Source organism: Chroicocephalus ridibundus, chromosome 5 (genome assembly GCF_963924245.1).
Source record: "Chroicocephalus ridibundus chromosome 5, bChrRid1.1, whole genome shotgun sequence".
NCBI classification, from domain to species: domain Eukaryota; kingdom Metazoa; phylum Chordata; class Aves; order Charadriiformes; family Laridae; genus Chroicocephalus; species Chroicocephalus ridibundus.
Window position 1 is genome coordinate 69,266,424 of NC_086288.1, and position 22,628 is coordinate 69,289,051.

A 22,628-nucleotide genomic window follows, 5' to 3' on the forward strand; every position below is an offset into this window, starting at 1 on the left:
AATCTGCCTGATCCACCCATCACCATGAATGCTGATGGAAATATACTGTACCTTAACAACACATGCCCTGCCCAGGAGAATGACTTTATAGAAGAAAACTTATTACCAGCCATAACTGACATAATTTCATTGACAACAAAAGTGTTTTGACAATCTACAACTGACATAAGACCTGTCTCAAGATCTTTTTATTACACTGCTTCTCTACGACTATATATGTATATTTATCTATTAGGTGTCAATTCAATACTTCTGTTTTAGTTTGTTGTCATAAGAGAATTTTTAACAGTAAAAAGAGTCTCCAGACACACCACTTCAGCAATCTTTCCAGTGATGTGGGAAAAGCAAGAGGAACACTCAACATTTTTTCTATAATCCTACTTACTAGGAACCTTATGTTCCATTCTTACAATAAAATTTCAAGAAGAAAAAAACCCAAATTGTTTAAATATCCTAATAATTAACTATCTTGCTATTATGTTATGCATTCATTCAGCAATGAATTACTAAAAAGTAATTCAGCTTTGTTCATGTTTACTTTATGGGTTGTTTGTTTTTTTTAAGTTTTCCAGGCTAACAAAAAAATTCTGTTCAGCATTTTTGCAGTTGTTACGTAAAGTGATTCAAGCTATGCTGGGGGGTAAAATACAGAGCCTGAAAAGCTCCAGCAAAAAAATGCGTCACATTAAGGAAACTCAACACTGATGAAAAGTATCAAAATGGGGAAAAACCCAAAGAAATCCAAGGCGGTCTGACACCTTTGTGTCAGAATAGAATCTATTTAAAACTATCCTTTAGATAGAATCTACCTAAAGAATGACTATAAAAATGGTAAGAGGTTCAAATAATAGTGATTTGCTAAATTTTTGATATTTCTTTCTTCAGGCAATATGTGATCAACAACCACAGTGGTATCCAAAATTAATTTTGAACATTTTTTCAGATATTTTCTTATCTGGGGCCTATTTAACATTCTGCAGTTTTGAATTTGGGCCAGAAAGTCCTGTAAGAAACTTCCTCCTAAAGCATTTGTTTGAATTCTTACCACAAGTAGGACACATACAAAAGTAAGTAAAAAGATAACATAAAGTTAAGGCTTTGAAGCTTGTGGTTTTCAGAATAATCAGAATTTACAGCTCTCTAGCATCTACTTCCCTTACCTGCAGCAGTTTACTCTTCCGTTCCTGAGAAGTGATTTCAAATAGCTAATGCCAAGTTAAATCACATCGGAGAAGAGAAGCACAGGATAATTTAGAAGGTTTCTAGTCCAACCCCCTGTTCAAAAGCATGGTCAGCTGTGAGGTCAGACCAGGTTACCTGGGCTTGATCCAGACGAGTCTTAAAAATCTCCAAGGATGCACAACGCGCACAGCATCACTGCACAGCCTGTTCCAACACCTGACTACCTTAATGGGGGAAATGTTTTTCCTTTTATCAAGGAACTCGTAAATCTATTAAGAAGCTTGAAAGCTGAGTGTGTTATATAGCCACCACATGTAACATTTAATAGTCTTAATTTACTGATCCACAGTCCAACACCACATACCTTCTTGAATAGAAATTGTGGCAACCCACTCTGAACCAGCAGTAATTATCCAGTAACTTGCAATACTCTTGCTATATGACTGCTTGACAACACAGTAAATAGCTTTTACCACTGTTGCTTTCACTGTTGTAAACTGATTTAGTTGAGCAAATTAATGACTGAGAGCTGCTAACCACTGCTAGAAATCAAGGTGAACTTGGGTAAAATGTCAATTTCTGTATTCCTAAACCTCTAATATAACCACAGGATAAGGAAGAAGCAAAACAAGTGCAGTTTACTGCCAGTCACAGAGATGATAAGAAGAACTAAATTTTCCAAACCAGCAGCTTAAACTTAAATTTGTCTACCCCTGGTGCTTGCCCAGTACCCAAAGTACAGATAGAAATCCTCACTGAACTTGGCCAGGTTTTCTAAAAAGACATTCAAGATCGCAAGCATTGATTTGGAGGTCTGTTTTGGACTCATATTATTCTCAAATGTGATTCGTTATATGGTTCATTAAAAAGGATAACTATTTTTGCTAGCAGCCTCACTATTGACGATTGAGGACAAGCCCGATTCCAAAAACATGTATGAAGATATTTAAAAAAACAAACAGTGCGTCCTCTGAAACTTCAGAATATTATTACTGTTTTCAGAAAGTGCTGCTAAGCAACCCTCCAAGCTCCTTTGTACCTTTTATGCATCTTAAGTGTGACAATATAGAAAGGCCTGCATATACTCGCACCATAAATATTAATTAAAAACTCAACATTTTTACGTTGTCCAAAACGCAAATAAATTTTTTCCAATGTGTTTTCTTCCAATTTACCAACTGCTTATAACAGGTGCTTTTTTCCCCCTCCATATTTTGCTGCCAAATGTAAAGAATATTTAGCTTAACTGTATTAAATTGAAGATTACTATTAAATATATACCACTTCAGCAGCACAGTGCAGAAACACAAATAGCGTGCCATGCCACTGAATAAATATTAGTTAGATGCCACTGAATAAATATTAGGTGCTACTCTTGCCTTACTCCTGTCTTTGACCAAGAGCCCCTTTCTTTCCCTGTATAAATATAACTCAAGGCGTTATTTCTCATGTATTTTATGTCACAAAATTTCATGAAATTGTGGAAAACGACCGCACGCCCAGGCACTGCCCTGGCATTTTGAGGCCCTGACACTGACCTGTCATTATGGCGCCTGCCCAGGGGTCCTTGGCGAACATGGCCACCGCGGCACCAGGCCCAGAGGGGGCACCTCCAGGCTGTACTGTCCCTGACAGACCCCCCGGGGGTCCCCACACCCTGCCCAGGCCGCCATTTCACCCTCAGCAGTCCCCAAGGCCTCAGCAGGGCCTGTCTCCATCTCCCCACAGCCCTGCCCAGCCATGGGCCCCGCCATGCCAGGCCCGGCCAAAGGCACTATGAGGCCCGCGCCTGTTTTTGGCGGGGGAGGAAGGATGTTTGGGCTCGCTCCTAAGTCCCCGTTGTACCCCTCAAATCAGAAAAGCAAAAACTGCCTGCTGAAGACGTGGAAATCGCACAGGCGACGCAGCTTTTATTCATTGCATCCACAGCAACGGGATTTAGGAAGAAAGCACTGCCAGAAGTCAGTCACCAGGGATCTGATTAGACAGGCAGCATTTAACCTAATCTCCTCTACCGCGAGCGCGTTCTTCTTCCTGTAATTAAATGTGATCACAGATGCAATTATTTAGGGGCATAATTCCACCAATTTAGACACCAAACTACTTCAGCTGCAGGTGGAAAAGGTAAATATTGAAAGGGCAGGAATAAAAATGCGAGCGTTGTTATGACTGGAGGCTGGACTACTGGGCAGGTAAAAGTCACAGGAAGATATAAACCTAGCAGCTTACGAGGTAAAACTTCAAAAATTTCAATAGTCCTCAAAATATCACATACTGAATAGCTGAAACATTTCTGAAAAGTTCGTCCCTTCTATCCTAAAAGATTACAGGATTATTTTGAAGCCAAAGGATATCGCTATCTGTTACTCCAGATGTTTTTTGGGGGCTGGTAGCAAAACCACATAGACTTTGTCTATCTCTGTCTATAATATTTATAAATTTTATATTCATTTATTACATCCGCAAAGACAAACCCACAGTATGAAGAAATTCCATAGGAAATAGAAAATGATCGGAAATAGATGTTTGCAAGCTATGACAACACTAAAACATGTAAATATGCACAGCTTTCTGAGGGATTGCCAACAGAGAAAATGAAAGTTTACAAGTACTAGGAAAGTAAAAATTCGAAGCAGGACTGAGAATTACGCTGGTCTTAGTTATATTCCTTACGTAATTTTGGTTTACTCTTTTTAAAATGATAAGGCTTATCTACCCGTACAGATGCTGACAGTTCCTGCTCTGAAGCAGCAGTACTTCGAATGGGTAAATCACTTGGAAAGGCAGGTGTGGGATTTGATGCCAAAATTTTGGAAGTAGGAGAGGACCGACACAACCTTACTTGAACAACAGTGCCGTTCCATCTTGCGTCATAAATAGCTGAATTACTTTGTTCTTTTTTTTTTTTCCCTAAAGTCAATGTAGCTTTAGCAATATCGATCACACTTTCATAAGGGTGTATTTTGGTATTTTTAGAAGGACAGCATGAGAGATATTTATATTCCCAAACACTGGAAAAAGACAAAAATAGGTGGAAAGGCAAGAGTAGCCATGCGTCCACTTTGTTTCAGATCAGCTCAAAAGCCAGAGTAGGCATTAACAACAGAAATAGTAACAGCTGAAGAGAACAATAGTGAGAAGTGACTGGCAGGTATGGTGGTTTTAATGGGTATTTGAGTAACAGACAGGAAAAAAAGTCTGGTTTAACTAAACTGTTTGTAAGAGGTTATGAAAGTACCTGTTTTGGACACAATTTACTTATATAATCATATGTGTATGCAATTCAGGGCCTTTTTTCCTCCTATTATTTAACAAATATAAAGAGCTTCACAGATACCTGACACATATAGGAAATATTCACTGATAAAAAGCCTTTGGAATGATAGCATACTTTTAATAACTTCCATTGAATACACTAACATAGTTGCAATCCTTACAAAAGCCTAAAAATATCTATGTTCAACAAAACATAAAACAATGTCACTATTAAGTTGCAGGAGACTGTTTACAACAAAATGTGACAAGAGTCCCTGAGCACCAACTCATCTCTCTTTGGGAGTATTTGTTAATACTACTAAAGGGTAAAACCCGGTAAGGATGGAAGATAAGACAATAAAAATGCATCTGAAGGCTATTGTTGTTTGCTTATATAAAAAATAAAATACACTGACTTATTTCATTTCTGAATCGTATCTTTGCGCTGATGCAAAGAGAATGTTTCTGTATGTATTATGTATAATATGACTGAGCATATGCTAAGTGAAGTCCTGCAATATTTTATTTGATTAATAAAAATCACTGATGGTGTTGATTTCTCTCTCCAGTTTCTCAACCCACTCCTTGTCCCCCAGAGGGGATGTGCAGCACATCTACTTCAACGCATTAGTTATTGTTGCTGCATGTACTTGCACTTGCGATTGAGCTGTTGTCTCTGGATTGAGTTATTCAAAAATATTTTTTGTAAAAAGCGTTGCAGTATTCCCTTCAAAAGGGAGCACCATTGTTTTTTATTCTATAATCCATGCTAGTTTTCTTTATTCACCAAGCGCATGTCATTGGAACAGAAAACAGGTCAGGCACACATGACTCGAGCAGCAGAAAGCAAACCTGACAGCCCAGAGGCAGTGGCGGCCACCCGAGGCAGTGGCAGTTCCCCGGGGGCAGCGGCCCCTGTCCCTGCAATTCCTTTGCTCAGAGCCCGCCCTAGCCTTCAGGGGAGAACGAGAAAGGGAACAACTGAATTTTGACCCAGCTACTCTCAGCTGCAAAATGTTGATGAAGGAATCGTTGCACCAGCTGTAACTGAGAGCAGTCCTGATGCAAGTTATGGCCAGGCAGGCCCCCTGGGGCAAAGAATGGGTAAACACGCTGCTCCCTATCTTTGAATCCTGTTTTGAGCAACTTTGGGAAAGCCAGTATCAAGATAGAAGTCATTCCATAAAGAAGAAATAATATTTGCATAAACGTTTTTAAAGCATTCTATTCATCTTGTTGCTAAAACCATGAAACTCTCATTAACATCACTGTGATATTTACATATGTGTGGTAAAGTCCTGAAATTATTTAGAGATGTGATGATATAAATGGAGCGACACCTTGCAGCAAGGTGCGCTCTTTAATTTAAATATGTCTTCTGTCAAAATGTAACAAACATGACAAGTTTTGTTACCACAATCTGATAAAATGCAACTGAAATTGGATGCCATTAGTTTCTACAAGTGCCATGAAAATTACAAAACATCACTGCTTACCTCCTGTCAGGATTATGTGTACTAGAAACAGTCATGACACCAAATAACCACTCCTGTAGTTTAAATTTCACTTCTATGTGAAAGACTAGCCCAAGAATACTTGCTGCTTCAGTCCCAGTGAAGGTTTGCCTTGCGGCTGTGAATGGGACTTGAGTGTGAGTTTCACACATTGTTAGTCCCTATTTATACGATTAATCCCATTTATGTCAAAGAAAAAAAGAAAAATAATAAATTCACTGAATAATCCTGAATTTACATGAGGCAAAAGCTAAATGTGCAATGGCCATTACTGGTTTAAAAATAAAAATCATACAAAACATTTGAAGAAAAGTACTTAAACTCTACTGATAATGATAATTTCATTTTAGACATAGCACTTTTTTCTCCTAACATTTAGTCAATATATAAGTTTTAAGTAGAGTATAAATTACCTCTTCTCGAACATGCAGTTTTATCAAGCTGGAGTGAACAACCTCCCCAGGAAATCCATCATGAAGCATTTGATTTGCTAAAGCAAAATGAAATTTGCCTGGTAATTTTTTTAATGGTTTTCCAGCGGACTTTCAGTGGCTCAGTTTATAAAAGAGCCATGATTTGAGAGTGCCTGCTTTAAGAAATAAAGATCTCGTGAGCAGAAATGAAATAAAATCATCCTTGGAGATAAAAATAACATCTGCTCACCAGGTTAGGATGATCGCTGGTCTAGTGACTCCAGCTTTTTTCAACAATTATACCAAGTCAAATAACCAGCAACCAAATAATCAGTCCATGGTGTGGACAAGCCCTGCAGACACGACCTGGTCAACCTAACTCTGTAACAGACTTCTTATGTGACTCTGGCAGTAAAGGAATCCAAAACTGGAGACAGAAAATTCAGACCATGGCCATGCTATTCACTTCTCCTGCGGCAACACCCAGGACCTGCCAAGCTGCTGAGACAATGTAGGGCAATGCTAAACCGTCTGTGAGCTACACCGGGCACCACACCGTTCTCAAGAAGTCCAGGACCCCAGAGGCGTGAGATGGGCGCACACCACCTTACAGGCTTTCCTTCTTTGCTCCTCTAGGTATCTGGCTCACCAAAGATCATAGAATCGCAGAACTGTCTAGGTTGGAAAGGACTTTTCAGATCATCTAGTCCTACCATCAACCTAACACTGACAAAACCATCACTAAACCATATCACTAAGCACTATGGCTACCCATCTTTTAAATACCTCCAGGGACGGTGACTCAGCCACTTCCCTGGGCAGCCTGTTCCAATGCTTAATAACCCTTTCAGTGTAAAAATTTTTCCTAATATCCAATCTAAACCTCCCCTGGTGCAACTCCAGGCCGTTTCCTCTTGTTCTATCACTTGTTACTAAGGAAAAGAGACCGACCCCCACCTGGCTACACCCTCCTTTCAGGGAGCTGTAGAGAGCGATAAGGTCTCCCCTCAGCCTCCTTTTCTCCAGGCTGCACACCCCCAGCTCCCTCAGCCGCTCCTCATAAGACTTGTGCTCCAGATCCCTCACCAGCTTCGTTGCCCTTCTCTGGACTCGCTCCAGCACCTCAATGTCTTTCTTGTGGTGAGGGGCCCAAAACTGGACACAGTACTCGAAGATCTCACCCTTAAACAGATAACACACCCAAACATGACCGATTACTGCTGGTCACTTTGTTCAGGCCACACCGATGTTCAGCTGGACCAAGAAGGTGGCGCTGTCTTTCTGCCACTTGTCTCCTCACATCTGTAGCATTTTACTTTTGACATCTGTGAGAGCTGCCTGGGCAGTTTTTCATTTCTGGGGACCTATGTTTAAATGTGGAACTGTGGCAGAAAGATGGTAATGTGAGAATCAGTGGACTTCCTCTTGGTGCAATGTTAAGTGAATTTTTGTTGACCACACAAATCCTCATCACATTACAGCAAATTTGGTATTTCCTGCAAAGGAGAAAACCAGCAGTGAAATACCAGCCATATCGCACTGAGAAAGCGAATATACTGCAAAATGTATTTTATCAGCAGTAATGTTTTAATTTTAAATCATGTGCCTGGAACAATAGTATAAGGAAAACTTTTGTACACATAAATTCTGCACTTGAACAGCAGATAACTAGAAGTTCATGTTGACAATAAAAAAAAATAAAATATGATTTGCTCATCCTACTGTAGAAAAGTAAACATTTCCCTGCAACTACTGTCATAAATCCTTGAAAATGTATGAAGTGATCTGACACCAAGAAGCAGTTTTCCTGCAAAATATTACAGATCCAGCCAAGTCAGCTTCTCCAGTGCTGTCACTTTGTTCCCAAGTTAATCCATAAGAAGTACAAGTCTGGGATATTGTCAGCACTGGTGTGTTTCCATTTCACGACATCAGAAACAACAGCTGCATATTGCTTATCTAGTATTGATCCTGGTATATAATATCCAGGGTAGTTGATTTTCTCAGTTAATCTATAATTTTACTTTTAAAATACTGCACAACAGTTACAATCCTCAGCTCCAGATATTAAAATGGCTCTACAGTACTTAAAAATATAATTTCATTGTAATAAGAGCAGGAACTGGATAAAATGATTAAAATCTGATCACAAATCATTGTATCGACTTTTGTGTATTTATTTCTATTGAAGCGCAAGAAAAAATGAAGAGGTTCTTGGCACAGTTTTGCACTGCAGCAGTGTCTTCACACCAGCTGTAGAGGAACGCAGCTTGTTTTCATTATTTATTTATTAAAAAGCCAAATTTGTTCAAACTTCTTTTTAATCTCACATTTTAAGATCATTCTTAAGTAGAGTCTCCTGGTTGAAATGATGACTAAAATCAGAGTACCAGTTTCAGCAGTCTAGATTATCACACCTTATGTCAAGTGGTGGCATAAGAAAGATATTCTCATATTAGTAATTTATGACAGTACACTTTGATTCATCCCTTTACATTCAGGGACATGTATTTTGGAAGAATGACAAGATAAAGAGTAGTCTATTATTTATTTATTTTTAAACTGTATTAGAGTTGAGCTGGAATCATAAAGCAGAATATCCTGAAGTTTTACATCAGTTTTCCAAAGTCACAGGACTGCCTACAGAATCTCTCCTTAAAGGGCTTTCTTTGCTCAGTCGTCCTACCAGAAACAACGTTCCTAGATCCTGATACCGTCAGAAACCCGCAGCTTTTCTGCATCGTGCTTGGGATACCAATTTAATCCTTCACGTCTGCCTGTACCACCAAAAACGTGTACTCTAATCTTTGAGGCTCTGGTTCAGGCTCAAAGTAAGTTGCCCAACTTCACCTTAACATCCCACAGAGAGGCAATACCCTTGGTTTACTTTTGTCTTGGTCTCCTCAGCCTAGCACATTTCAGATATGTTTGTGCCATATAAAATAGCACAGACACACTCCACATAGCAAAAACTCCACGAAATACGGAGTGGTGGATGGAGAGCAGCTTGGCGTGGTCACAGAAACCACCTGCAGGATGGCTCTCGTACCACTCTGCCCTCAGAAGAGCAGCTTAGGGTTATCTGCCAACCCACTGTCCCCTCGCTCTCCCAGTGGGATGTTGAACTGGATGTGGCATTCACAAGGCAACTAACACCTCAAAGTATTTTACACACGTTTGTTCCCCATGTATCAAGTGTCACCTTCTGTTTTCTTCTCCTTTTCATTACAAAGACAGAGACAACGTTTGTTGGGTTTTGTCGTTGTGGGTGGGGTTTTGGCGGGGTTTGGTGGTTTTGTTTGAGTTTTGAGGGGTTTGAGGGTTTTTTTCAAAATACCATCTTGGTTCCTAAAAGTTCATTGCTTCCGACTGCTTATTCCACGCTGATTACAAAATTATTATCACTTGTTTATGACAATTTCCACAGCAACCAATATAATCTCAGAGTGCTGTGACTTCAAGTGGAAAATAAGCACCATAAATTCATGCAAATGTCACCTGCTACAAACAGAGGCAAGATACAAAGAAACAGAAACTGTCACATGTGAAACACTGGTGTCAAAACAGAATACATGTCAAAGTTTTTTCTTTAAATCTTACTGCATTCTTCTTACAATAAACACATCAGTTCAGCACAGAAAGCTTCCAGCTGAGCACGATGCTCTCAACATCCACAAATCAGATTGCGTAGCAGATGTTAAATGTAAAATCCATTAAGACCAATTAGATTCTACAGAAGAAAAAAAAAAAAAGGAATAACACACACAGGCAATCCTGCACACACAGGCAATCCTGCATTACACAACAGTACTGAGAGATACAGTGAACCACAAAAAAAAAAAACAACGGAAGCTTAAAAATGTAAATCGCAGCCTTTCTTCACAAAGAGACCGGCTAACAGGAGGTATGTTACACTGCCTGCAGCCACGTGAAGCAAGGTCTCCTGGCTTCTGGGCTCCTCTCTCCAGCTAGAAGCAACTTCGGTGAAGGCCATCACCTGTCACACACCAGCAGGTAATTAATCAGGGGTCCTCTACGGCAGCTTGAAACTAAGCAGGAAAAGAGTCTGAGCCTCTTTCCCAAACTACATACGAATTTTACATCACGTTAGCTGACACAAGTCATCCTCACGTGTGCTAAGGTGAGAGCTTCAATAGCATGGGGCCAAGTTATCAGGGTGGTGGGGGGGGGGGAATAAAAAGGAGAAGTCCATGGTACACTCTGATAGAGCCTTTTCACTACGACATAAAAATTTACTCCTTTCACTGACCATTAAGAAATGGGATTTGTAATGGACACGTGGAAGAGATCTGTGAGCACTTCTCAGAACTAAGCCACCAATGCAAGGTGAAAGTTAAATTCTGGCCGTGTAGTAATTGTGTAGCCAAATGAAGCTGTCATTGCATACATGATAGCTTGCACGCCACTGGGGGCACAGAACCTCATGTTTTTTATAGGAATTATGCATACTAAGGAGGAAAGTCTGTCTCTGTACTTGTCAGGACACGTTGCCAAAGGCTGAAGCATTATTTCCCAGTAAGCAGTTTCAAACAACCTCTGGTTCTTCAATCAGAGTTAGTCTGCAACAACTAATCCACCCCTAGATATTAAGCAATTCATAAGTTAATTAAGTATATATGTAGTATCCAAGGTGAATTTCATCTGCTGGAACCTTTAAGAGTATGAACTCATTTCTTTTTTTTTTTTTTAAAAAGTGACAGATGGTCATTTCACCTCAAAATACCTACTGAAGTTTGAGGCATACTAGAAACAGACCTGAAATCTGTTCCACAAACCATAGATTAAACCTTTGGCCTTCAAACATTCCTTAGTAGCTCTCAATGAGAAACTCATGCAACTGCTCCTGACCTAAGGAAATGATGAACGGAATGTGTATATCCTCACATGTTTTTTCCAATCACATTGCTATCTACTGTTAATAGAAAACAGATTTGTCCACAAGTCCTCAGGAGGAACGGTGAAAGAGAAGTTTGTGTGGCTGCTACAGAATTACAGACCAGCAACTAATACAGGGGCTGGTTGCAGATGCTCGTGCCGCAAATAACAAATGCAAATGCAGCTAGGGCTTTTTCCAGTGGAACATAAAACTAAGGTTTCTTCTCCGCTAGCACCAAATTAAGTCTCGGGTGCTGGCCAAAACCGGAATAGGCTCCCCAAAGTTTTTTGTCTTGATATTTTTGCCTGTGAGGAAGGCACGGTCCAGTGTTGAACATTCTCCATGAGAGCTCTTGAAATCAGCAACCTCCTAACCAAAACAGCCTCCTTTCTGGGGTTCATGGGGATGCGTGGCAAAGAATAAATTGAAAAGTGAGTGCTCTTTCTCTTTGTGTATTAAGCTCTGTTTGTGAGTGAGGAAGGAATATGGTCCTGGCTAAAGCTGTTGGAGAACCTACAGCCAGTAACCCTGACCACTCTTCCCACCCCTGGGGTGCAAGGCACTAAGGCTCCCAAGGTTTCCTCTCCCTTCGATGGATTCTTGTGCGGCAGTCCAGCAAAGCAACATCAAGCACCCAATCCATCCAGAGCATTTAATAATAACAATAAAGTACTGTTTCATCAATGGCCTGCTCCAACTGGACATTTAGTCAGTTTGAAAAAACAAAACAAACAAAAAAAACCACCAAAAAAACCTAAAGCATTGTTATGCTTGTTTCTCTTCCCATTTTAGTGATTTTTAAAATTCTGTCTCCGTGTTGCTATATTTCAGAAAAATCTACCTAACTAATCCTACATAAATTTATAAAATTGTTAAACAAAAAGCTTGCTAAATGCATAACAAGCAACCAAAATTCAAATATGCTCCTCATCTTTTCAGCCTACTTTTATCTCAGCCATTTTTTTCACTCACAAGTAAAAAAAAAGAACTCAAACACGCCCAAAAACATTAGGCAACAACATACATTTTCAGTTAAGTGTATCAATTTAAGTAATTAACTGTTTTACTTTTCACAACATCATAAGCTGGAAGACTAAAGATCAAAACAAAAATCATGATGTACAACATCCACTTCATCCCTGGCATTATTCCACGTAAATCAGTGGTATTACACCAGGGATTAATTTGGAACACTGATCTGAATTACAGCACTGTTCTATACAGCAACTTTATCATAACACACACGTAAAAAAATAACACAAAACATTACGAGCATCACAAATGCACACAGCTAGTTATGCACCTACAAATCTACTTCTAAGCAAACAGAATAGACTATTTCATAGTCTTGATAATAACAATTAGGAATTTCTACTCATTAGAAAATCAGCACGTCCATTTTTCTCAGAAAGGAGATTTAATAATCATGTAAAATACTCGATAAAAGTCCACCCAGAAGAATGTAAAGCTCCTCTACAGCTGAGGTTTTACATTTCCTAATGAAGTATGACCAGCGATAGGTCATGCAATGAATCTTCAAAAACTGCTCTAATATAGTTCTGAAGATTGATTTGAAGTACTTAAGCCTGCTCAGCAAAGGGTGCTCACCACCTATATAATATACAGCAATGTAAACTATTTAATGAATTTCTCCTCCGAGTAGAAGACCATTCACATTTCCCTCCTCTATTAAAAACCGTGCCTAGGTCCACTTTCGCACGCGAGACAGGTTGCTTCTGTTTAGCTGCCCAACTGGTGAAGTTAGTTAGAAGCTGCATCTCCCACCTCACCCCAGAGGCAGATGCTCTACCAAAGCATTCTCCTGCCTTCAGGAAGCCTCAGACCAGGCAGGAGAAGTGAACGGAGAACACCTCTCTCTCCCACAGGCTTACTCGACTCCCCAACACATCTGTCATGGTTAAGGCTGCCTCTGCCTTTCAAAGGCAAATCTCCGCCAGGGGCTGGTGTTCTCCATCCAGCTGCGGTTTCATTACCCGACACCGCTGCCCAGCCAGTGCCCTACATAGCACTACGTACTTGGCCAGATTGAAACTCATTCGTCATCGCTCGATTTCCCTATTTGCGAGTGACCTGAAACAGTTAAGGCTACCCACAGCCAACTAGCGAAGTTGCTTAGGAGCTACGGAACGGTTAATTTTCTTTTTTTTTTTTTTCCCCCATTTTTTTTTTTTTCTTTTCCCACCTCGGAGCCAGACTCCTTCTCGCTCCTCGGGAAGTTGGCTGTGCCCCCGCCGCCCCTTTCCCTCCCGGGGACGGTGCCCAGGCGCAGTGCGCTCACTTGGCAAGGAAACGCGGCCATAAAATATTAAATATCTGCTTTGCTCGGGGCTCCGCCGTTCCCAGCCCCGCACCGCGGCTCCGCAACCCTCCGCGGCGGAGACCGCCCCCCCCCCACCTCCGCCACCGCAGCGCCCCGGTCCCCGCGGGAGACCCCGACGCGGGGCAGGCGGTGCGGGGACGGGGGTGGGGGGGGGGCAGCTGATTTTCCCCCCAAACACTCGTCACCAAGAGGTGGGGGAGGCTGGTTCTCCCCCCAAACACACTCGGCACCAAGAGGTGGGGGAGGCTGGTTCTCCCCCCAAACACACTCGGCACCAAGAGGTGGGGGGCAGCCCCCGATTGCCGCAAGGAGTGGGGGAGCCGCTCCGGACGGGGCATTCGGCAGCCCTATCGTGTGTCTTCCCACACTCCCCCCCCCTCCCCCCCCCCCAAATATAATCTGAACTGTGGCGGTGACAGCCCCGAAGGAGGGGGTAAAGGGGGCAGCCCCCAATTTCTCTCCAGCTACATGTTGCTTTGGGACAGCGAGGGTGGAAGTGCAGGGGGGTGCAGATGTACTTTTGACTGCACACCGCCATGCACCCCCCCGGGGATGGGGACGCGGGCGGAGGGGGGTGGCAGCACTTACTGAAGAAGATGTACTCGGTGTAGCTGCTCCAGATCTTGTCGTCCCTGTACTGGTTGATGAAGGCGGCGGTGCCGGTGGAGTTGCAAGCCACCATGTGGAAGCCCGCCTCGGAGAGCCGGTCGAAGGCTTGCTCCAGGTAGGTGAACTTGAGGTAGAAGCGGGAGGTGTACTTCTCGGGGGGGCGGTCGGGGTCGCGGCTCTCGTTGAGCGTCTCCCCGAAGACCTCCTTGGCCAGGGCGATCCTGCCGCACACCATGATGCGGGCGACGCGGCGGAACTTGGCGTCCGCCTGGTTGTCCCGCACCGTGGTGTAGGAGCCGCGGTAGCCCACGGTGAGGAAGCCCGAGCGCTTGTCCAGCGCCGCCCGCTGCAGCCGGTCGCTGCTGCCCTGCGAGTTGCTGTCCTCCAGGTCGCTCTGGCAGCCCTCGTCGTTGAGCGAGCTCTGCTTGGTGACCTTGGGCGACAGCAGCTTCACCAGGTCGCCCAGCTGGAAGTACTCGGCCTCCCGCAGGAGCCGCTCCTTCTCGGGGAAGTGCTCGGGCAGCGCCAGCTGCTTGTCCCGCAGGTAATCCAGCACGTACCTGAAGAGGAAGCCGTCGCGGTCGATGAAGAAGCGCGCCCGGCTGTCCCTGGGCAGCTGGCGGGTCGCCGCCGGGCCACCCCGGCATGGGGAGAACATGGTGGCCAGCGTGCTGTCCGGGACGCTGAGCAGGGTGGAGTGCCTCGTCACGTACACCTGGCCCCCCACGTTCAGCTCCACCACTTCGGGGAACGGCGAGCCCGACGGCCCCGACACCATATCGCTGATGGGCAGGATGCTGCCGCCCGCCTCCTTCAAAGCCATGGCTGCGAGCGGGCGGCCGCGAAGGAGGGTCTCCCTCCTAAAAAAGCCGGCCTCCCTCCCTCCCTCCCCTCCACCCACCCCACCCTTCCTCCTCCTTCTCCTCCTCCTCCTAGTCCTCCTCCTCCTCCTCCTTCCCCCGCCGCGCCCGGAAGCGCCTGGACGGAGCCGCCGCTCCCGCCGCCCTCCGGCACGGCCCCGCCGCGCACCCCCCGCTGCCCCGGCGGCGGGACGGGACGGGACGGGCCGGGACGGAACGGGCTGGGCTGCCCCGATCCGACCCCACTCGACCCGCCCCGAGCGCTGCCCCCGGCCCCGGCGGCGGGGGGCGAGGGGGCCCGCAGCCGCGCTGGCCTCAAAGCCGAGCGCTCGCCGGAGCCGGCGGCCACTTGGCAAAGCGCTGCCAGGCTCGGCCCAGGCAAGAGCCAAACCCCTGCCCCGGCTCCTCCCCTCGCCTCGGCTGGGTGGCTTTTTTGGATTTATATTTTTTTTTGCCCCCTTAAAAATCTCCCAAATCTGCCTCTGCCTCCCTCACAGTGTCGCGCCGGTCGGCACTCGCAGAGTGCCAGAATCATGGTCGCCCGTCCGAAAGTAGCATCCTGCAGGATGCCTGTGACAGCATTTTTCACCATCTTCCCTAATAACAGCATACTTTTATCATGAGGGAAAGGGGGGGGATTTGATTGAGGGCACAAAAGGAACCGGTGTTCAGCTGCGCTGGTGGTACAAATCTAAGAGACCCTGGTGGGACACAAATGCTGTACTTGCTGTCCTGCTGCTTCGCTGGGGCACGGCACACTGGGCTCTTGATTTTCAGAGAAGCTTAACGGGCTCTCCAGTTTGACGGTGGAACTGGGGTGATTCAGAGCAGAAAAGAAAGTCATCTGCCATAAGGATCCAGATGCCAGACACAGATTTTGATTTGTAACACATTAGCATCTGGATTCTTGGCCGTGAAACAACTAAATTTGCACCTTATTTAAGCAGTAGATTTTAACATTTTATTTATTTGTTTTTAGCCGGAGCCACAAGTCACCTGCATCCAGATTTCTGATGCGTGTACTTTCAGGCTGTGCTGCTGGAATGTGTTAGAGCACAGACTTGTGCCCATGTGTTGGACTGGAGATGTCCAATTCTCTTGCCAGTAGAAACCGAGGCCTAAACCTGGCTACATTTCTCTGACTACCAGTGCCAGATCTAAGCGTGACTCTGTTGTGCTGGGTGGTTTGTGCATGGGAATACTTTAGCTTTGGTTTTTATGACCCCTTAAAAGTTAAGGTTTAAACCCTTAATCAGTTCGCAGGTAGATACAGCTGCAGTCTGTTACCTCCTCATTAGTGCGTTAGTGCGTGGCGATCACGACGACCAGTCATCCAAAGCTTTTCATGACGTTCTTTAAACTGCTGGTGTAGACTTCACACTTTCAAAGCGGTAACGTAGATGTCTCTACAGCACTTCACCCCACCTCTCTGGGACATCTCTTTCAAGATGGGATGAATTAGTCTATGGCGCTACCTTCCTCCCTCCATTTGTTATAGACAAACCCTAAATCGTTGTTTAGAGAGAACTCCTACCTTTTATGTGGCTCACTCATTGGGTGACAAATGTTGTAAAGACTGAGCAAAAACTCCTGGAGAACTAGAGAGGTTGTGCTTCAAACATAAGTATTACAGGGGAGTGAAAGGGCTTGTAACAAGAGAACAAAAAGTGCGGGAAAGATTTCTGCCATGCCTCTTCTTCACCACTTATCGAAACTGATGAATGGTTTTGAAAATGAGGATGACTGCTAGAAACTAAGCAATATTCTCTCTCTTTCCTTGGTTATTTTGTTTGAAATGCTTTTAAAGGTCAGAAAACTCATTCAAACTGCTGGGCACCAAGAAAGCAGGGCATCGTTGTTTATTGACCATTTTGTCATATATTTCTTTATGCTCAAACCCTTAAGGCATGAGAGGAGACAGTATCCATTGGCTTGTTCTTGCATGCAGGGGATATCGTTTCTCCTGAGGATTCAGCTGAAATATTTCTGCTGATTTCTAAGAGGACAGGTTTCACATTCACCCTCTTCTTTGTAACATGGGATACAAGTTTGCCCATGTCTAAGACAACTCGTGCCAGAGAACTGCATGGCTGTGACCCTGCCGCATCGCAGCGATGAGCAGCACTGAGCTACTGCCATACCCAGTGCGGTGGCATTTGCAAGGGGACAATGCCACTTCTTTTTCATCTCCAGAAGCCCACAGCCGCAGCAGAACTGCATCTCCAACCTTCTCTCTAGTGACTCGTGTTTGTAAGGATGTGTAATCTAAGGATATGTAGCTTCACAAATGTTAGAGTGAGATCATTTACCACCATTGGCAGGTTGCATAGAAGTCATGCATAAAATAAATGTTAACGTATCACTCAGGAAAAGAAGAAATTTATTCTCAGGATTATGGGGGAAATAAGGGGAGAATCAGTGCTTCATTCTTTCTAGGCTCAACAGCCATTGCCTGAAATGAAAATTGAAAAATTAAATTAAAAAACCCTTATATCAAATGCTTGCAGTCACTTCTCTATTAAGCTCCTGTATGCTGTCTATTATTTGATTAACTCATGGTTTCCTCTGTGAATAAGTATACGCTAGGCCAAAAATGCCTTTGTTTGAGTTGATGAAAAAAGCTCATATAAGCTCCAAAAGTAATTTTTCATGAGAACAGGCAGAGAGGACATATTTGTGCTCTGTGGGGTAAGAAGCATCTTCTGACACGCTTACATGATGCGTAGCACAACGGCATCCTCGTCCTCCTGTGCCATTTGAGTGCTGTCTAAGGGCAGTACGATGGAAACATGTAAGTCTGCAAGCACATAAGTAAATATCCTTAAGCTTCAGATATGTGAGGGTTTCTGATGCTTGAAGCAGAGAAAAATAATTGCAGGTGAATATCTGCCATCATCTGTTTGCTTATCTCTGGGAGTGTTTTGAGATAGGGCTGAAGACTTGATGTAAGGAAGAATTTCTCTTAGAGATACCCTTAGGTAGGCACACTGGTGCAAGCAGCAGGCAACACCACCACCCCTTTGGAAAGCAGCCTGGAGGGGCACGGCCAGGACACGTTCCTCAGTAAAAAAAACTTCATTTCACTGTAGTCCTTCCTGCCCCGGAGTCAGTCAGTGTGCTGGTCTGTGCAAGCTACATGATAAATCTAGATTTATCTGAAAAGATCATGCTGAGAAGGGGGGAAACGACAGAAAGGAGGGTCAGGGAGATCATCCAGACCACATCATGTAGATCAACCAGGTCATCCTTATGAAAAATTCATGTAGATAAAAGTACGCGTTTACTGCTGCTCAGACTGTCCAGTTCTGAAGTGGAAATTACGATATCGGGAATTAACACATTTACTTGGCTTATTGCTCAGTCAGGCTTTGAACTAATATACCTGGCACAAGGCAACTTTTTTACATTTTAAAAATGTTTCAGTAATCTCTTGTGAAATTGTACTCGGTAAAAAACTGTTAAATAAAACATTTAGGGTTTCTGTGCAGGAGAGGTTGGAAGTGAGAGTTTCCTTCCCAAGAGACTTGTTTTAAAAATGTTCACTGATGCAATCCAAGGTGATTCCTGCCATTACAGTCTTATTTTTTAATGTCATTGGATAACATGAAATGAAGGATACATAACCACTTTTCAAATGAAATGTAAAATACATCTTATTTCTCTACTGAAAAAGAACAACAAAGCAGAGAATAATGTGTAGGAGAAGAACAAACACTGGAACTGGACACTTAATTGGAGGTTCTTAGAGAGAGAATGATGAAAGCTCTGTAATCACCACAAGTGAATAATTAGGTGAACTTTTTTCAGTAAGGAGATTTTTCTGTCAGAGTCCCAGTGAAGTCAAAGGGAATTGTTCCTCTGTCCTGAATCGCAGGATCAGGCAGGAAGAGCAGTTCATCATGCAGAAAAAGTTCCAGATGATTCCTATGAGCAGGTCTGCAATAATTACAAAAATCACCTAATAAGCATTTAAGGTGATTATGTTGTCTTTCAAAAAGTCATCAGCCAAAAAAATGACATTAAAATTGTAGACAAGAGTGTGACAAACTGCCAGCAGAATCGTATTTCTAACACTGCTGTACTCTGGCTCAGTAAGCCCTGAAAGTCTTGGCCACTTTTGTGATTCTCTGTTCCATTTAGTTCTAATTTCTGTCATTTTCCCAGTTATTAATATTTTCCTGTGAAGAATCCTTAGATCTTACTTGTTCCTTTATATCTTGCTCTCTGTTGGCTACAAAGCATCATCCCAAAGGAAATGGCTTTTCTAAAGACTCTGAGCTTGTCAATTTTCCATCCACCTAACAGTTGTCATTTCGGTATATACATAACGTTTGCTACTTATTAGCTCTTCTCCATTCTACATTTTCCTCCTGGTCCCCAAATTAATCTTCTAGACCTTAAAGATATTTATATGTAACATTGCATTATTCCAAAATGATTGGAACTCTGTCCTACAAGAATTTAGAAATGTTTTTATTTGTGTAATTAATTCTCAGAGCTAAATGGAAGCACTCATACGTGTAAAGTCAGCGCTGTGGGAATTCAGACGTTCAGGACCGAAACAACATTGCTTACATTTAGATTAGTATTACAGATTATTTAGTTGCACTGGTGGGACTGAAATCAGAAGAAACGGGTCTGCACGCTTGATTCTGACAATGTGGGAACTTTCTTCTTCGCAGTCCATCACAATTCATTGCTCTAATTTAAGTTGCATTTTGAAACATAGCTAGTAGTTATTGAGGTTTCAAAGATTACGCATTCTCAGGGGGAAAAAAAGGTTTGGCGAGAAGGTTTTGTCAGTCAGGTTAATCAAGAAAGAATTTAGCAAGCTTTTAGTCTCAAGGACTGGAAGTTTGAGTCACTAATAGCTAATGTATCTGTTTTCTGACAGTGTTTACGGAGGTTACCACCGTGAAGTCAGCTCCCTCGTTCTGTGGCTGAAGTGATTTCTTTGAATTATTCACGGCAACGGCTGCCTTAGCTTTACCTGGCGAGCTCTTTGGGTCCAGAGTCATTTATGAAAGTTAAAATAAAGCCCGTTCTTTCATACTGTAGCTGTTTGGAGTATTTCCTACATTATGCTACATCACCGAAGAAAAAAAAAAAACAAGAGAAAGAACAACCCCAGGAATTTTAAGTCAGTCTAGCTTCATTAAAATATTTGAATTATATTACTTTATTCAAACGTACATGAGAATAATTTGGTATTTTGTGTTATTAGATTTGTTCAATGAAGAATGCACAATTTCTTTTTCATCATTAAGGTCAGCGCTCACAATTAGTATTCCCAAAGTACTTGGGCTCATAGTTCCTTTTCAAAGCAGAAATGTGTCTTCTATGTGAATTTACACTAACTGAAATCTAACTAAATTCTAACTTCAGTGTATCAAACTCTACATTTAGCATCTTCTGCATATAAACACCCCCATAGCAAGAATCTGTTAGCTTACTGCTAATTAGGCCTAATAGCCTGAACAGTTATGCAAGTGTATCCTGAGTATGACAAAGACATTTTTGTCACTTTTCTCAGTGTAGGCTGTATTTAGCATTTGAATGTACTATTTTTTCCTTCTTCATTCATCTATCTTTTTGAAAAACATCTTTTAAATGTTGATCAATGTGAAGTGATCTCCACAGAAGTACTGCGTATTGATGTTCCGCTCAGCTGCTCATTTCTTTCTTATTCTCAAGCAGCAATTTCCCAGAGCCTGCTAAAATGAACAGCCCGACGGAACAAACTTATATATCTGGTACTGTATTGTTTCATTATAGTGAAGTTAGGTTATATTTCATGAACACCTGGCTCCTGAATATTAAAGCACATAATATGGTCACTTGCTATAGCAACACACTTTATGTAATTACGTACCCTTTTGCTTTCATCGGAACAGGGAATCTCGTATTCTCTCCCCTCCACTTCTTTATGAACCTAAGTTGAACCAAATCCAGAATCATCAGGTGCCGCTAGCACATCCGTGTCATGGTACACACTTGTGCTGGAGCAGCTACGGTCTGACTGGAACTCTTTCGTCAATAAAGATTTTGATTTTCCTGTTTGTGATGGAGTCTACGTAATCACAGCTCCCTTTGGCTTCAGCGTGTGTTTGTGGTATTTGGGAGTTCTGATAAGTAGGCACTTAATGGCTGAGTGGGTATATATCTACAGCCTAGCACACAGAAATTAATGCAGCAGTGTTTATTTCAGGAGCTCCCTACAGTGGTACAAATTATGGCTCCACTAAACTCAGTATAGATTTTTCCTGTGTGCTGTAGGTTATCTGATATTGGAATGGACGATCATAATGATATTTTCCTTCTTCATTAAGGGAGGAAATATCAAAGAAAATATAATGCACAATACTTTTCCAGTATAGGATTACGCTTGAGTCTTTAGATGCACAAACCCAAGAAATGTCATGTTTTTCGCCCTATTGTGTGTCAACATTTCTGTTGGCTAAGTGAAAAAGGAAGAGGAAATGTCGGGCATGGCTCTGAATCTGCAGAACACTTAAGGCCAGATCTGTAATAGGATGTACGAGAACCTATCCTGATTCACTGAAATTAATGTGAGTGAAGTGCCTAAACGGGAGGTAAGTGCTTCAATACCATTTTGGCACTGGACATATAAACACTTTTGCAATCTTTGGAGAGCCCCGTTGGCTATGATGAGAGTACTGATCAATGTAAACGTATCCACATGCAATGCAGAGATTATACTAAGTCTTTGCTTCTGTGTCAGTTATACTATGTTTCATTAGTACGAAACAATATTTATATAGAGCATTAAATAATAATTTATAATGCTTTAGAGCTTCCTGTGTACTCATTTCATTCTGCAAGAGACAAAATAGCACAGTAAAATATGACTATGTGTTTGTAACTTCCATATATATTTTCTTCTTTCTTTGTGTACTTGATATTTTCTTCTTGATGTTCCACAGAAGAACCAAATCAGAATATAAAGATAGAATTCCTTTGTCATGCGGGGGGCTGCATTCACAAAAGAAAGCTGCAGAAGGCATTCTAACGATAAATTAATGATAGCTTTAAAAGAAAAATTATGAAAGTGACAAGGCTCCAAAGAATAGCACAGTAAATTAACCCACATGAATGCAAAAGTCAGTATTAAGTACAAGTAACAATGTGCATTTGATTTTGCAGCCAACCAAACGGTTGACACTATCAAAATAGTATTCATAGAAGCCATAAAGGAAAAAGAATAAAGTCAAATTTGTAGTGGTGGACCGCCCAAAAGGATTTAGAGATGCTGCCTCCCACGTTTGAGAAGACAACATAAAAAAAAAGTCAGGATTTTCACAGCTGTTAGGGAAAATAGACAAAAGGAGACACAAGAATGCATAACACTGTAAAAGGCACATTTAAGCCAAAACATTGTACTGTGTTTTTTTCTTTCCTGTCATGTTGACAGTTTATAACTGTTCTCCATTGTGATTAACAGTCTGGGCTGTTTGTTTTTTTGTAAGGAACAAATATCTTAATAGGCATATAAATATATATATATATTCTTTATATTAAAGTATGAGATGTAAAAAG

The 22,628-nt window shown here is 42.4% G+C and overlaps 1 protein-coding gene across 1 annotated transcript in view; it reads right to left on the minus strand.

Annotated features, from left to right (window-relative positions):
- The window catches only part of KCTD8 (potassium channel tetramerization domain containing 8), a 98,208-nt gene extending 83,116 nt beyond the window's left edge, over positions 1-15,092 (minus strand). The window contains exon 1 of the mRNA XM_063337027.1: positions 14,191-15,092. Coding sequence (XP_063193097.1) covers positions 14,191-15,034 — 844 coding nt within the window. The 5' untranslated portion in view covers positions 15,035-15,092. The remainder of the gene's footprint in view (positions 1-14,190) is intronic.
- Positions 15,093-22,628: the final 7,536 nt, after the last annotated feature.